The sequence below is a fragment of the Podarcis liolepis genome, assembly GCF_965112155.1.
Source record: "Podarcis liolepis genome assembly, chromosome: 7".
Classification (NCBI taxonomy): Eukaryota; Metazoa; Chordata; class Lepidosauria; order Squamata; family Lacertidae; genus Podarcis; species Podarcis liolepis.
In genome coordinates, this window is record NC_139561.1 from 43,300,042 (window position 1) to 43,314,782 (window position 14,741).

The 14,741-nt window shown below is 42.6% G+C and overlaps 1 protein-coding gene across 5 annotated transcripts in view; it reads left to right on the plus strand.

The window, feature by feature from the left end:
* GALNS (galactosamine (N-acetyl)-6-sulfatase) overlaps positions 1 to 14,741 on the plus strand; it is a 50,132-nt gene that overhangs the window by 10,531 nt on the left and 24,860 nt on the right. For all 5 annotated transcript variants that reach the window (XM_083513696.1, XM_083513697.1, XM_083513699.1 and 2 more), the window contains 6 exons: positions 1,168 to 1,311; positions 2,780 to 2,846; positions 2,967 to 3,094; positions 5,404 to 5,543; positions 6,770 to 6,873; positions 13,278 to 13,414. In XM_083513696.1, the coding sequence (XP_083369822.1) occupies positions 1,168 to 1,311; positions 2,780 to 2,846; positions 2,967 to 3,094; positions 5,404 to 5,543; positions 6,770 to 6,873; positions 13,278 to 13,414 (720 nt within the window). The remainder of the gene's footprint in view (positions 1 to 1,167; positions 1,312 to 2,779; positions 2,847 to 2,966; positions 3,095 to 5,403; positions 5,544 to 6,769; positions 6,874 to 13,277; positions 13,415 to 14,741) is intronic.

Sequence of the window (14,741 nt, forward strand, 5' to 3'; positions counted from 1 at the left end):
GCAAGTCGTTAGCAGGCGTCAAAAGTGCATCAGAGTCTGCAGCTTATTTCAGGGAGGAAATGATTCCATGAGATCGGTTACCCAACAGAGAAGGCTTGTCACACCATGGCCCTAGGCAAGATGAGGCACAACTAAGACTTCCTCATCTGAGAATCTCAGCATGGGAGAAAACATACTTCAAGTGTCCAGGCCTATGTCAATAAAAACCCTTTAATATTGCTTGGTGGTAAATTGACAGCCAGTTCAATTCTTTCAACAATGGCATCCCATGGCTCAGCAGTCTAGCTGCCAAATTCTGCAGTACCTGCAGCTTCTGAACCAGCTTTAAGGGCAGCCCCACGTAGAACAGATTAGAGTAACCCAGTCTTGAGGTTACCAGTGTTATGGGTTGCTGTAACCAGGCTGTCTTTGTCCAGGAATGGCAAGGAATGATCATCGCTTGTACACCAGCCAAAGCTGGTAAAAGGTGCTCCTAGCCACTAGTTAATTGTGCATCCTCAGGCTAAGCCTGAACTCAGACTGGATTGGATCCAGATAATCATTTTTCTCTAAGAGCACCCAAAACTGAAAAGCCAGCACCCGCCTTAAGCTTTAATTATACAAATTAAGCATGTTGGCTTCGATTTTCTCATTTGCCATCATCATTCCTCTTTTCTTTATGGAGCAGGATAAGGAACTATGTGGGCTAGCTTCAATGCCTGCTCTGGCTCTGGAAATGGCACAAGGTTACATCAGTCTTTGCCAACCTGGAACCCTTCAGATGTTCTGGACAACAGCCGCCATAAGCTGCAGCTAGCACAGCTTATGGTACTTGTAGCCAAGAAAATCTGAAGGGTATCAGGTGAAGGGTATATTACATTTTTCACATATTTTTGAGCCATGGAAACTACTATTGATAAGTGCTGTGCAGGGTTCAGCAGAGGAAATGGTCCAGCAAGGGACTTTGGGAGGTTACAGGTGATGGACCAGGAAGCCCCCAAAGGCAAATTATCTGAATTAGTTCGCTGTGGGCCTTTCACTGTCTATTTCTTAACCATGGGTTATTACATCTGTCAGCTTCTTCGTTACAGTGCATTTTTTGTGCAGTGCTGATAGGGTGATTGATCTTCTCTTATGCATCCCTGACTGGTCTTTTCTTTTTCTTTACTTTTTGTTAATCTTTTCTAGGCACCTTGGCCACAGACCTGAGTTCCATCCCTTGAGGCATGGATTTGATGAGTGGTTTGGATCCCCTAATTGCCATTTTGGACCTTACGATAACAAGGCAGCACCTAACATCCCTTTTTACAGGGACTGGGAAATGATTGGCAGGTAGCCACTTTTCTGTGTCACCTGTACCTTGTTGCCTTTTGCTTTTCTTCTGCTTTTTCTGGCTCCTTTTAAGCTCTGCTACAGAAGAGGGCCTAGGGCTCCATTCTGCTGCCCTTCCTTCCTTCCAGCAGAGCATAACTTGCTGGCGTTTGCCTTTTTCCCCCCTGTAAGAGGCCAGGGGGCTCTAGGCTTCTGGATCAAGGACCTCTGCAGGGCTGCATTTTCCAGAAATTCCACCACACGTCAACACTTACTGAGACACACCAGGCACCCGAGGTGAAGTGATGGAAACACCACCTGATACGCACACAGAGCGGGCTTGCAGTACCCCCTGAGGAGCTGCCATATGCAGTGAATTATGTATGAGAACTCCATTAACAATGACAAGGTTGCAGAGTTAATCACTCGGAAGTTAGGAAACACCAGCCCCCAACTGGCTTACTTTTCTGCTGTAGCTTTGGCTGAAATCCACCAGCCAATGTTACTCCTGAGAAAATCACTCTGAAGGCCCCTTCTAAGTTATGCTTTCCTCTACAGAAATATAGTATGTCTCCATTTAAAGGTAAGAGATATTAAGAAGTGCCTCTGATTGCTTTCTGTGTGGCATTAAATGTGTTTTTGTCTGCGGTGCTGCCCAGTCTAGTGTGCTTATGAGTGGTGGAAAAGGTCCTGTTTATGCATTATCTAGGTAAAGGTAAAGGGACCCCTGACCATTAGGTCCAGTTGTGACCGACTCTGGGGTTGCGCGCTCATCTCGCTCTATAGGCCGAGGGAGCCGGTGTTTGTCCGCAGACAACTTCCGGGTCATGTGGCCAGCATGACTAAGCCGCTTCTGGCGAACCAGAGCAGCACACGGAAATGCCGTTTACCTTCGTGCCGGAGCGGTACCTATTTATCTACTTGCACTTTGACGTGCTTTTGAACTGCTAGGTTGGCAGGAGCAGGAACCGAACAACGGGAGTTCACCCCGTTGCGGGGATTCGAACCGCCAACCTTCTGATTGGCAAGTCCTATGCTCTGTGGTTTAACCCACAGCGCCACCCGCGTCCCTTCTATGCATTATCTACTACTCTGACATTTTTGCAGTTTTCCCCAACCTTGTACCCTCCAGATACTTTGAACAGCTTCCACATGTTGTTGGGTTCCAAACTCCTACCTCCCCTGACCACTGGCTGTGCTGGCTATGATGGGAGCTGTACTCCTATATATCTGGAGGGCCCAGTGTTGGGGAAAGCTGGATTAAACTAGATAAGATAAATAGCCGAAAAAGCAATCCTCAGCGAAACAGAGCAGAGCTATTTGAGATTGTATTCATGGTTTGCGTACATGGAGTAACGTTTCCTAATACATAGTGACTCGCTGCCAACTTCCCAGGGGACTGATGGTGAGCAAAGCACTTATTCCACCACTGCCATATCCTGTAAAACATCTGGAACATGTTTTCTGTTTTTTGTTTAAAACTTTCTAGGTATTACGAAGATGTAAAAATTGACCATAAGACGGGGGAAGCCAACCTAACTCAAATGTACTTACAGGTACTCTGTATTCTGATAAAACATTCTTTAAAACCCACAGGCACTTTCTGCTTGCTTGCTTGCTTATACATATGTAGCATGGGTGGCCATATTTAAGGTTGATTCTCTTGTCATTTCCAGGAAGCCCTTGATTTCATTAGCACACAGCATGCCAGCCAACAGCCGTTCTTTCTGTATTGGGCAATCGATGCTACTCACGCGCCTGTGTATGCCTCCAGGGAGTTCTTGGGCACTAGCCAACGAGGGCTGTAAGTCGCTTTTTGAGCTGAAGTATCATTTCCTCCTCCTCGCCTTTTTCTGGCACTAGAAGAAAAGCACTAGAAGAAAACCAAGAACAGTGGCGGTTGACAATAGAGATCACAACTTACAAATTTAAAAGTACATGTGTTATGAGCATTAAAGAGCAGCAGGTGCTTTGAGAGTGTTTATCCTTGGTTGAAGACTCTCTTGCAATCAGAAATAAAAGTCTTGCATCCAAAGCAAATAGGGTTGACAACTATTGATTGAGATCAAAGATTCTGGTACCTGGGTACAGTCTGGAGGCAAGACCAAAGCTGATCTGAGGGTTATCTAGCCAGGGAGCCAAGCATAAAAGCTGTCATATCAAAGGCGTACAGCCCAAAAAAACCTGGAGGGAAGAGTTAGACTCTCATTTTCTGACAACTGACCCCGAAGCAAAACCAAAAATAAACATTTAAAATGGCCACATTTTATTTATTTATTTATTTAAACAGTAGATTGGTAACTTTCTGCATACCGTATTTATTCAAATCTAATGCTCACCTTTTTTGGCCAAATTACATTACGAAAATTAAGGTGCGCATTAGATTCTATGGCACATTTACATTTGCCACCAAATAGGGTTTTTTTGTTTTGTTTCAAGGTTCTGAAAATTGAGGTGCATGTTAGATTTGATGGTTCATTAAACTCAAGTAAATACGGTGTTTTTAGTGGATGGTGTCTTCCCTCCCCTCTCCAATTTTGTTTATAGAGGTTAATTTGAGCCAGGAATCACCAGGGCTTAGTCCAGGAACATGTGTCCAGCATCAGAGATTAAGAAATTTGGTAGACTCCCCCCCCCCATCCTTTGCACTAAGATTTCCTTTGCAACTTTCAAGTACTCTGTGTGTGTGCCTGTCCACACACACACTTCCTCTGTGGTTCCTCTTCTCCTCACCATCCATGCCAGTTTTGCTTTGAGGACATTCTGTGCTGAGTGAAGATGACCAGCTGAAATGGAGTGGGGCTTTCAAAAGGCCCCCAAATCAGAAAGAAGGGAGCCAGCTTTGTGGTGATCAGCAGCTTCCCTTGTGAGAGTGGGTGGGTCTTGCTGTTGGATTTTTAGCTTTTCTGGGAGCACATCTGAAAGTTCTCTTGGTGATACTGAGTGACCACTTGAATATAACTAAGAGCTATATATAAAAACAATACCTAATAATTAATGTGTTAATTATGAACAAATAAAACTTTTAAAAACAGTTAAGAGCTTTGCTCTAACAACCAACATACCCCTCCCCAAACATAACTAAGATTTGTAAATTCCAGGTGGGTAGCCGTCTTGTTAAAGCAAAAACAAAGAGGTTTGTGGTATCTTAAAACTGACCTGAATGTCTCATGCATCTTGACAGCATGGACTCTGACCTATTCAAGCTTTTGCTAGAATAATAGTGCATATTAACTGGAATTCAATCCCACTTCATTCAACAGAGCTTACTCCAAGGTCAGGGTGAAAAAAAATCCAATCCTGAGAGTAAGCCCCCTTGAACACAGTAAGACTCACTTCTGAGTAAACATGCATGTGCTTTTACACATTTAAGTTCCCAAAAAGACTCCATATTTGAAGAACTGGAAAGAAACATTTTTTGCCCAAACAAATATGCAGAATAACTCATTCCTTTTCCAATTATTTAAGACATTTTTATACTGCCCCTCATTAAGAAACGTTCCAGGGTGGCTTACAAACAATATAATTCAATATAATGTGCTAACTTTTATACTGACTACATAAAGTCAACACATTAAAACCACTGAATACTTAATATCTACAGTACCTAAAAGAAATACTAAAAGCTTGGTATTAAGACCTTTAAGAAGAAGGGCCCCGCTGGAATAGACCAAAAGCCCATCTAGTCCAGCATCTTGTTCTCACAGTGTCCAGCCAGGTGCCCAAATGGGAATCCTATAAGCAGGGATCTCATAAGCTGTTGTAAACAATTAGCAAATAGATGAGTAATAGCTGCCTAAAACCAATAAAAAGTGACATATTCCTTATCAGTACCAGTATCCTCAGCCCTTAGTAGTCTGTTATAAAATTTATTTTGTAAATGAAACACTTTTTCTGAACCCTTGCTATTTTTGGAACTGGTTGATTTAAAAAGGGGGGTTGTTTTATGTGTTTATTATTTTGTTGTAAGCAGCTTTAAGAGCAGTGTGTTGGAAACTATTTACAGATAAATAAATATTACCATTGCATATTACAGAATCTACAAGTCCTAAACACAAAACACACCCCCACCCCCACTTGACAGGCTTGTCATTTGCTCTCCCTGCCTCTCAGGTATGGTGATGCAGTGCGAGAAATTGACGACAGCATTGGGAAAATACTGAGTCGCCTTCAAAAGCTGGGCATAAGCAACAACACCTTCGTATTTTTCACATCTGACAACGGTGCTGCTCTTGTTTCCGGTCCTGATCAAGGTTGGTCTTCCTGGTACATAGCTTGTCAAGTTAGGAATAGAGAATTTGAGACTTCCGCATTTCACCTAGTTTGTTCCTAAGATCTAACTGGTCCATTCCTAAGATCTAACAGGTAAAATGTGGCCTGCTGACATCTGAACCAAATTATTGAGCCCCAGATCTGTAAATTCTCCTTAGCATGTCTCAATAAATGCAGAGGATCTTACAAGCATGTCTACTGAACTCTGAAAAGCTGTTAAGATGACAATTCTCTTGCATTTACAGGTTTGCTCCATTTCACAACTTTTTGGTTTTTAGTTCCCTTGGGCACAGTCACTGTGAATTAATCACTTGCCCCCTGTAATTTGTTCACACATCCCATCCCTGCAGTCTCAGAGGCAACTCTGAGGTTGATTTCAGGAGCATACAGATCAGAAGGAATTGCCACGAGTTCTAATCCCAGTCAAGTTATTGGCTCTTTTTATGACCTCCTGCAACTCCTGACTTTCAGCTGAGCAGCAATGGCCTCTGCTAACTGGCTGCTGATTTAGAACATTATATCTGTTTGCAGTTGTGATCTTTAGTATAGAGAGACAGGAAAAATTCTCTGCTACTAATCACCTTGTTTCTCCTTTATTCAAATTACAATTAATGGTGATGCAAAGAGACTGAAGTAAACAATAGATACTTTGGAAATTACTCTTGACATTGGTTAACCAACCCACTGTATGGAAACTGGGGTCTCATTCTGTCTCTTTGTAGCCTTCAGCAAATCACTGTTTCTCGGCCTCCTTCCCTACTCATAAAAATGTTAATAATAATAATAACAATAATAATTAAGAGCCTAATCTTCTGGAACACTTAAGAGGATGAATGCGTTAAGGTTTGTATGGTAGTTTGTAGGCTAAAAAACCATCTTCAACTGAGACTTAAAGCTTGTTTTCTAAAAGCTACACAAATGCAATGTCAAGAAATAAACGAACATCAAGTATATGTTGTCATTATGATATTTCAGTGATGTCACACCAGTGTCACAGGTCAGTATGCTACTGCAAATGTCCAGGATGGAAGGGTTAATATGCTATGTAGACTATGATGTTGATTGACATTGTTCAAAGGACTTGAACAAAATTTGTTGGTGGTGTCCTTGGGGAATAGGTTTGTTTTACCCTTTAGTTTTGCTTATTTCACCTTTGAGTCATACCTCTCCAGAGCTCTTTTAGAATTACTGTTTTCTCTTTCTCTAGCTGGTAGCAATGGCCCTTTCCTATGTGGCAAGCAAACTACCTTTGAAGGTGGCATGAGAGAGCCAGCAATTGCCTGGTGGCCAGGACATGTACCTGCTGGTCAGGTGAGAGTCTGGAGTTATTTAATGACTTTGTTACAGTCTGTTCTGAAGGTGTATCTTTCTTTTTAATGAATTATAGTGGGCTTTTAGTCAGAGAGCCCTGTTCTCATCTTGCAGAAGAGCCTTCCAGACATGGCAGTAAGATCTGGTGTTGCAGCACTATGGAGTGAGCAATTTGCTCCCACAAGGCTAGAGGTAGACGGAGGCCTTTTGAGCCCTTGCTTCCAGTCTGGCTCTCCCAGGTTGCATCCTCTTTGTGAGAACTGCAATCCTCTGGCCTGTAGATGGGCATTCTCCTGCACTGTCTGGCCTCCTGCATGGTGTACTTCTTGCACCCTTTTGAATCCATAGAGGGTCACTGCCAGGCACTGCAGACAACACTGAGCCAGATTAACCAATGGTTTGAGTCAATACAAGGCAATTTTGTATGTTCATCAGGGTAACTCAGTTGATCTTCCACCACTCTTATAGTTAGAGAGACCTTTCTCCAATCCTGCCTAGACATTTTTAGTGGCAGTTCAGCCACCCAGGCCATTGCCATGAGAGCTATGCACCTAAGCATCCCTAATTGTCTTCCAGATTGCTGGCTTGCTTCCATAGGGCCAACACTGTTACCTGTAACAAGTGCATGCACAATATTCAGGACACATGTTTAAAATGGAGTATGTGTGCTCACTCCTCCTCCCTAGCTTGACTTAGCTTTAATTGTGAGCCCTATGGAACAGAATCCTTCTGTATCTGCACAATGATGAGTTTATAACTGATATACTAAATTAGCAGATCTCATGTTAGGGAAGCGTCCCTCGCATCCAAGACCCTGGAACTAGACAAAAGTGGGTTAGGATTTTTAGGTGACTGTTGCACTGAGGGAGGTCTGTGTACTAGGATGTGGCTGTTTCTCTGCTTAAATGTGAAGTGATTCTGAGCTCTACAATAACCAGCAGGTAGCTCTCATCAGGTGGCTACAATGGTGTGTGCAAGAAACCATCTTGGTACTCATTAATGATCAAATAATCAAAGCCTGCAGGAAACAGGTTTCTAAGTAAATAATGGGTGTTTTCTTTATTTAAAGAGAGAGAGAGAGCTATTCAGAAACTGGACTTTTATGAATCCTTTGTGCTCTTGGACGAAGAAAACTTTTAGTTTCTAATCTACATCTCCTTTCAAGGCTTTTTAATTAAATTGAGAAGAAGGCACTGTATGAATGACACATTGGCCCAGCTTGCACAAAACGCTAAACCACACACCATGGCTATGAGCAATTGTGCATGTTCCCAGAGTGAAGATCTCGGCTGCTGCATTCCTCCCTTGGTCCTGTTGCTGCTGTGCTGCCTGGGACTACATTATGGTTGAGCTTAGTGTTAAGTCTGAATCCTGGCTTGTCCCCTTACAAACCACAAGTGGTAAACCAATAGCAAACATTGGCCACACCTTGTGGTTCGGAGTGAGACAAACGATGAGCCCAGGTTCGACCATAACATGCTCTTCCCTGTGATCATCATGTTTGCTTGTTTGCATTAAGTCATGGTTTGGCTCAATGTTGACTTGTGCACCATGTCATTGACTGACTGGGAAGGACGCTTCCAGATATCTTAAACCCAGTGAATGAAGTGGAGAGATGATTTCAGGTTTGTCACTGTTAATGTGTATTGCACACAATCATATGTCGTCCTCTTTAAAATGTTGAACATAGCACTTTTGATCTCTATTCAGAGGTGCTTGTGTAAGTGAACTCTTTGCAAGCAAAGGTCAGTGGTCTCTGAATGTTGCACACAACATACTTCTGATCCTCAGCCAGCAGGCTCCATCTGAGCCCCTCTACCGTCCCTTGGTGCCTCCTACTCACCATCCTAGAAGGGCTCTCCTGGGCAGTTGGCTTTCTTTGTTGGGATTGCACACCTTTAGAGATAAAGCCTCTGTTCCATGTGCCTGCATTATTTTATAGAGAAATACAGCACAATAGATGTTAATGGCAGTTTCCTCCTTACTTTCAAGACCTCTTAAGCTCTGAAGCCCCATAGTCTCCCTGCTGCAGGTGAGAAGTAAAGAGCTGCTTTTTGTTTCTACCTATCTGCTCTGGCATCATGTTCTGCTGATCTGCATGGTGCTTTTCCTGCTTTTCTAGTTCTTTCTTCATTCTTTCTCTTTTCAAGGTTTGTTGCCTGACCTCTTCTATCTGCTCCCCCTCCAAAAGAAGGATTTCAGTGGGACATATTTACAGATTTTCATTGCATATCTGCATTGCTTAATTCACTCCTTACTTTACTGTGTTGCCTAATTGAAGCTGAAGTAGCTCACAGCCTATCTTCATAATCAATGCCAGAAATATCTCTAGGACATCCGTAGATAACACCTCATGCATCATGAAGTGGACTGCAGCCCATGAAAGCTTAATGCCAGAAGAGAATTGTTAGATGTTTCAGGTGTTACAAGACCCTTTGTTGTTTTTGCTGCAGGAGACTAAGGCAGCTACTCCTCTGGAAATCTAGGAATCAATACAGGCATGAGTGGAAGTTGTTTACGTGGCTGGAGTTTCCTCTTTTTGAAGAGAGGGCAGAAGCTCCTTCCCAGAGGAATGTATTGCAACAGAAAAAAATCCTCAGTTAACCCTGTATTCCGCCATTGTTGTATTACAGAAGCTGATCTGTTTTTGTTTCTTTTGGCTGTCTTTAATTTGATACTGAGCTACCCACCTACATGGCAGTTTACAAAGAATGAGGAGAGAACAGGCACCTGTTCCTAAGGACTGTCAACAGCCTTTGCCAACCTTGTGCCCTCCATATGATTTGGACCATGGCTTCCATCAGCCCTTGCCATGTTGGATGGAGCTGATGGGAGTTGTAATCCAAAATAACTGGAGGGAACCACGCTGGCAAAGGGTGACATACAGTATTGAAATTGACACAAAGACGGCAATAGAAGAAGGGAAGGGGTCTGTGTCAAAGGCTTCATAGGAAATGCTACATTCCAACATCATTTTGGGTACACTTAGTCCCCAGAGACCAGTGGGTTTAAGTACTCCTGTCTCTGTCTTGGATTGCAGCCTTTGACATGAACTCTTTTTTGCCCAAATGAATGGTTTGTGAGCTGATATTTTTTGTTACATGACAAACTCTGATATTCACAGACAGACAAACAAGCAAGCCTGCCTCCTCTCCAGCTGTGGAGCTTTATAAACCATTTTTAAACAATAACAGCAGCAGAAGCAGCAGCACATGTGTCTGTTAAAGATGGAGCTGTGTGTTCATTGTACCAAAGGAAACTCAATTGATATATGCCTTTTAAATGATGTACTGTGTGATGCAGACTGCAAATCTGGATATATTTATATTTGCAGGATTTGGAATATTCTGGCAACTACTAGCACATTGAAAAACAATAGAAGAGGGGATAAATAGCTTGGGTATGAGAAGGCATTAGCTGCCCTGCCATGTGAGAACTATCGTAATCTTGTCTTAAGATGGCATTTTTAAGCTTTCTACAGACATTCCTCATTATACTCTCAAACATGAGGGCTAGAAACTGCTTCAAATGAAAGCAGAAGTTCTCAGAAGGTCAATATGCATGTCAAGATTCTCAAGTGTGCAAACAGAGTGGACATGGGGAATGTACTAAGTATACATACATTAGTCAAACTGAAGAAAGTGTGTTAAATATAAGAATAAAGGAACATGGTACAGCAGAATTGGAATGAGAGAATAGTGGGTGATTTTGTTTTTTTGGGTTAGTTCTGGAGGAGAGTTTTCTGAACCAGAAGCTTCCTCCTTACTTAGTTTTCATAGTGTCAGTTTTCATAGGGTTTTTTGCCCATACTGTTTTAGGTTGTAGAACATAAACAAGCACTCTTTCTGGATTTCTTGCTCTCCCCACTACCCAAGTCTTGGGTGAATTTTCCAGGTGGATTCATAACCAGCGAAAACAAACTTTAAACATTTTCCCATGCTGCCTCTGCCTTCTAGAAGCATCCTGCTGGCAGGAATCTGTATTCTGCTGTTCTTTGAATCCTCTGTTTGCTCTGTGCCCCCTCCTTTCCTTTGCTTTCCTTTCCTTTCTCTTCCCCTCCCACTGCCGCCACAGCTCTCTCCCCCCCCCCCCGCGCACTCCCCTCTTCCCACCTCCCTGGTTCTGCTCCCTGAAGGAGAAAAGAACATATCAACCCAAAGACAGCAGTGCAACCTTTTCTTCACTATCTCCCACAGGGCACAAATTGAAATTGAATTAGACAGGGATATCAGGTCTGCTTGCTGTGATAAATGTAAAAGGATTTTATTTAAAAACACCCTGACATTTGTTCACCCAGTTTCAAATATTTAGCTTTCCCCCTTTCCATTCCTGGCGGGGGCAACTTTATTAATTGTCGCCTTTGATTCAGAGTTAGAGCTTGAAAGCACTGATAACGCTGGCGCTGGCTATTTCTTCTCGCAATGTGGCCCAGAGCAAAAAGGATTTCATTTTCTTAAAGACATTCTGTGTATGCCGAGAGTTTATAAATATATATATATATATATATATATATATATATATATATAAACATTTTTTTAAAAAAAACGCACAACCTCTTCTTTACTTGCGGAATACCGGCTGTTCCTTGCTGATACTGGAAATATCTGATCTTGCTCCTCTGTTTTTCATTATTTATTTTTCACTGGGCTGTTACTCTCTAGAATATCCTTCCTCCTCCCCCCCCCATTTGTTACAGGAATTACAAGCAAAATGAAAGCGTGCTGTCAACGCAAGAAAATACTAAATCCCCCCCCCAACCTTATTTCTACTCTGAAAATACTTCAAAGTTTATATAAAAATCGTAACCTCCTCCCTGCCCCATTCCCCCCCCCCTCCGGTTCTTCTCTTTAATGTGGTGCTACAGATAAAACCAAGTGGCTGTAACACTGACGTTTAATTTCTTTTAAGAAGTTTTCTCCCCCTTTACGCAGAGAGAACAGCGTGCAAGACCATGGATGTAATTGGCCATTTAAAGTGAGCTGCCTGCACTCCGGGCTCTGTTTAATAGCGAGGGGCAGGTACAAGGAAGTCGCTGGCAGCTCCCTACTGGCCAGTCTATTGATTCAGGACAGAAATCAAAGGCTCTTTGAGTTTACCCACAATGTTGTGTTAAAAAAGTGACCTTAAACCATTCACCTCTTCCCCCTGCCGCTGCCCTTCCAGCCCAAACGCAGCTTGGAGAATTTACAGCATCACGTGGTCCACAGGAGCCCAGCTTGGAGAAATGCTGCTCCTGTTGGGCTCAGCAGCTGCTTCCAAAAGCCTTCGACCTTGATTGCTGCTCTGAAAGGGTCTTTTTAAATTTATTTTTTGAAATATATAACTGTAAACATGAACCCATAAAAACAATATGCAGGTTCCAACTACTACCATATTGTATAGAAGTATCCTTTTCTGATCGCCCTGAAAAGCTCCACCACCATACTACACTTCATCACTTACCTGTATTATTTTAAACTTATATATCATCTCAATCAAGAGAATGTGTCCAAAAATTCTAAATCGCATGCTGCTCTGAAACTGGTGAGTGTGCGACTTTACTGCTTCCGCAGCTTCCTTTAGGTATCTTAGCAAACCTCTGCTGGTAGGCCCGGCACCTGGCTTCTTTGGGTCTAAGAGTTCAAAGAACAAGTACAGAGGACAAGAGGTGGGATGATTACACTCCCTCCCGCAAAGACGCTTGGGCCATGTATTTTGGTACTTGGTTGTTTATTATTATTATTATTATTATTATTATTATTATTATTATTATTATTATTATTATTTATATACTGCCCTATACCCAGAGGTCTCAGGGTGGTTCACAGAATAAAATTTTAGCTGTAAAACAAAATTTTAGCTGTAAAAATGAAATAATGCTGGTACATGGCTGTAGGTTAGAATACATGTATTGCATGCAGAAGGCTCTGGGTTCAATTCCTGGAATCTCCATGTAGGATGGGGAAACAGACCCGTCTGAAATCCCAGAAAGCTGTGGTCAGTCACTGTTGAATCTGATAAAAGGCAGCTTCCGCTGATCCTGTTTTAATAATTCCTTCCTTCAGAATCATGAGGATTCTTAGTTTCCCTCCAGGGAAGGGCCATTGCTGAGTTTTAGAGCACATACTTTGCATGCAAAAAATTCCAGGCTGCTTCCGCAGTACTTCTAGGTAGGGGCTGGAAAGACCCGGTTTGAAACCCTGGTAAGCAGCTTCCAGTATAGGTGATAACTGAGAAAAAGCTTCCTAAACACAAGCTTTTTACCCAACTGCCTGGAGTAGAATCCAGAATCAAACCCTGAACTGCATATCTTGGAAGGTGATGAGACTATTCTTAAGACCTCATCATTGGAAGCAGAAGCTCCCTCAACTCAGGGTCTGCTAGCTTTGATTGTTTTGCAAATGCTCTTGTCTTGTCAATGACAGGTGAGTCATCAGCTGGCAAGCGTGATGGATCTCTTCACCACCAGCCTCGCATTGGCAGGACTGCAGCCTCCCAGTGACAGACAGATCGACGGAATCGACCTTTCGCCTGTCATCCTGCAAGGCAAGTTAATTGACAGGTGAGTTATGAACATCACACTCGCAGCTCTCCATCCCTTGACTCCTCCAATTACTGGTGTGGAGCAGAAAAAGTTGGATATTTTTAGAGCCTCTTATTTTAAGAATGGGTCAGGTTTTTTGGCTGCTGGGTTGGGTGTTTTAAAGTAATGCTATTGTACTGACTCTAGCTCCCTGGCAGAGCACATATTGCATGCAGAAAGTCCTAGGTTTAATCTTCAGCATCTCCAGGTAGGACTGAGAGAACTGTCTAAAACCCTGGAGAGCCACTGCCGGTCAGCGTAGTATACAGTACTGGGTTTGATGGACCAGTGCTCTGATTTATTATAATTAATTAATTAATTAATTAAATTTTCTATACCGCCCTTCATCCGAAGATCACAGGGCATTTACAATGATTTTGACTGATATAAGGCAGCTTCACATATACACCCATAATACAATGTCAATTATGTTTGTCCTCTCTAATTAGGAACAAATGTTCATATGCAAGTAATAAGAAGTACTGATAGAGTCAGGGGCAGGACATGAGGTGAAGGGCAAAAACTATACCAGATCCTTCTGCTATTTTCTGGAAACCATCCTGAAAATGTGAATTAATGCAGACCTCCCCACTGAATTTTCTTCATTGCTAATAGACTGTGTACTGGTCCAATATGAACCTCCTTTAAAATAACAGCTGATGCACATTGTGTGCGCTGAAAATATCTGGGTGAGGGAATTTTCTCTTACATCTTTTGCATGCAAGCATAGCACAGACAGTGTTTAAAAATCCCTTTCCTCTACATTTTTGTCACCCACCCTAATGTAGTTTCAAGGTGGTGTAGGGCACAGGATGTCCCTCACATGGCAGATATCAAGATAATTATTTGTCCGTTCTGCTCAAAATTCCCCTTTCTGTGACTGGTTTGCCAGTGTTCGCAGCACACCTGTACAGTCTGGCTTTCCAGGGCCGTACGCTGAAGACTTTGGCTTCCTGTACCCTTTGCAGCTCCCATCACAGAGGTGCCCCCTCTTTTGGAGTATTTTAAGCCATCAGGCTCTGTGTGTGAAATTACATAGTCTGGTAGTTCAAGGATTAACAATTGCCAGCAAGATGACTTGCATAACATTTCATTCTTGCTTACGCAAACTCAGACTCTCGTCTTGATGGACGCTTTTAAAAATGCTAATTGAAAACCTTGCGGTGGAGGCTATTAGAAGGCAACCTGCTCCTGAGTGATAGCTGAGTTGCCAGCCAGGCTCCATTAAAGTGTTTGTCTCCCTTATCTGTGTGGCTGCCAAAAGCGAGGGAAGCCGCTTGTTTGGACACGTTACATTTCTCATGCG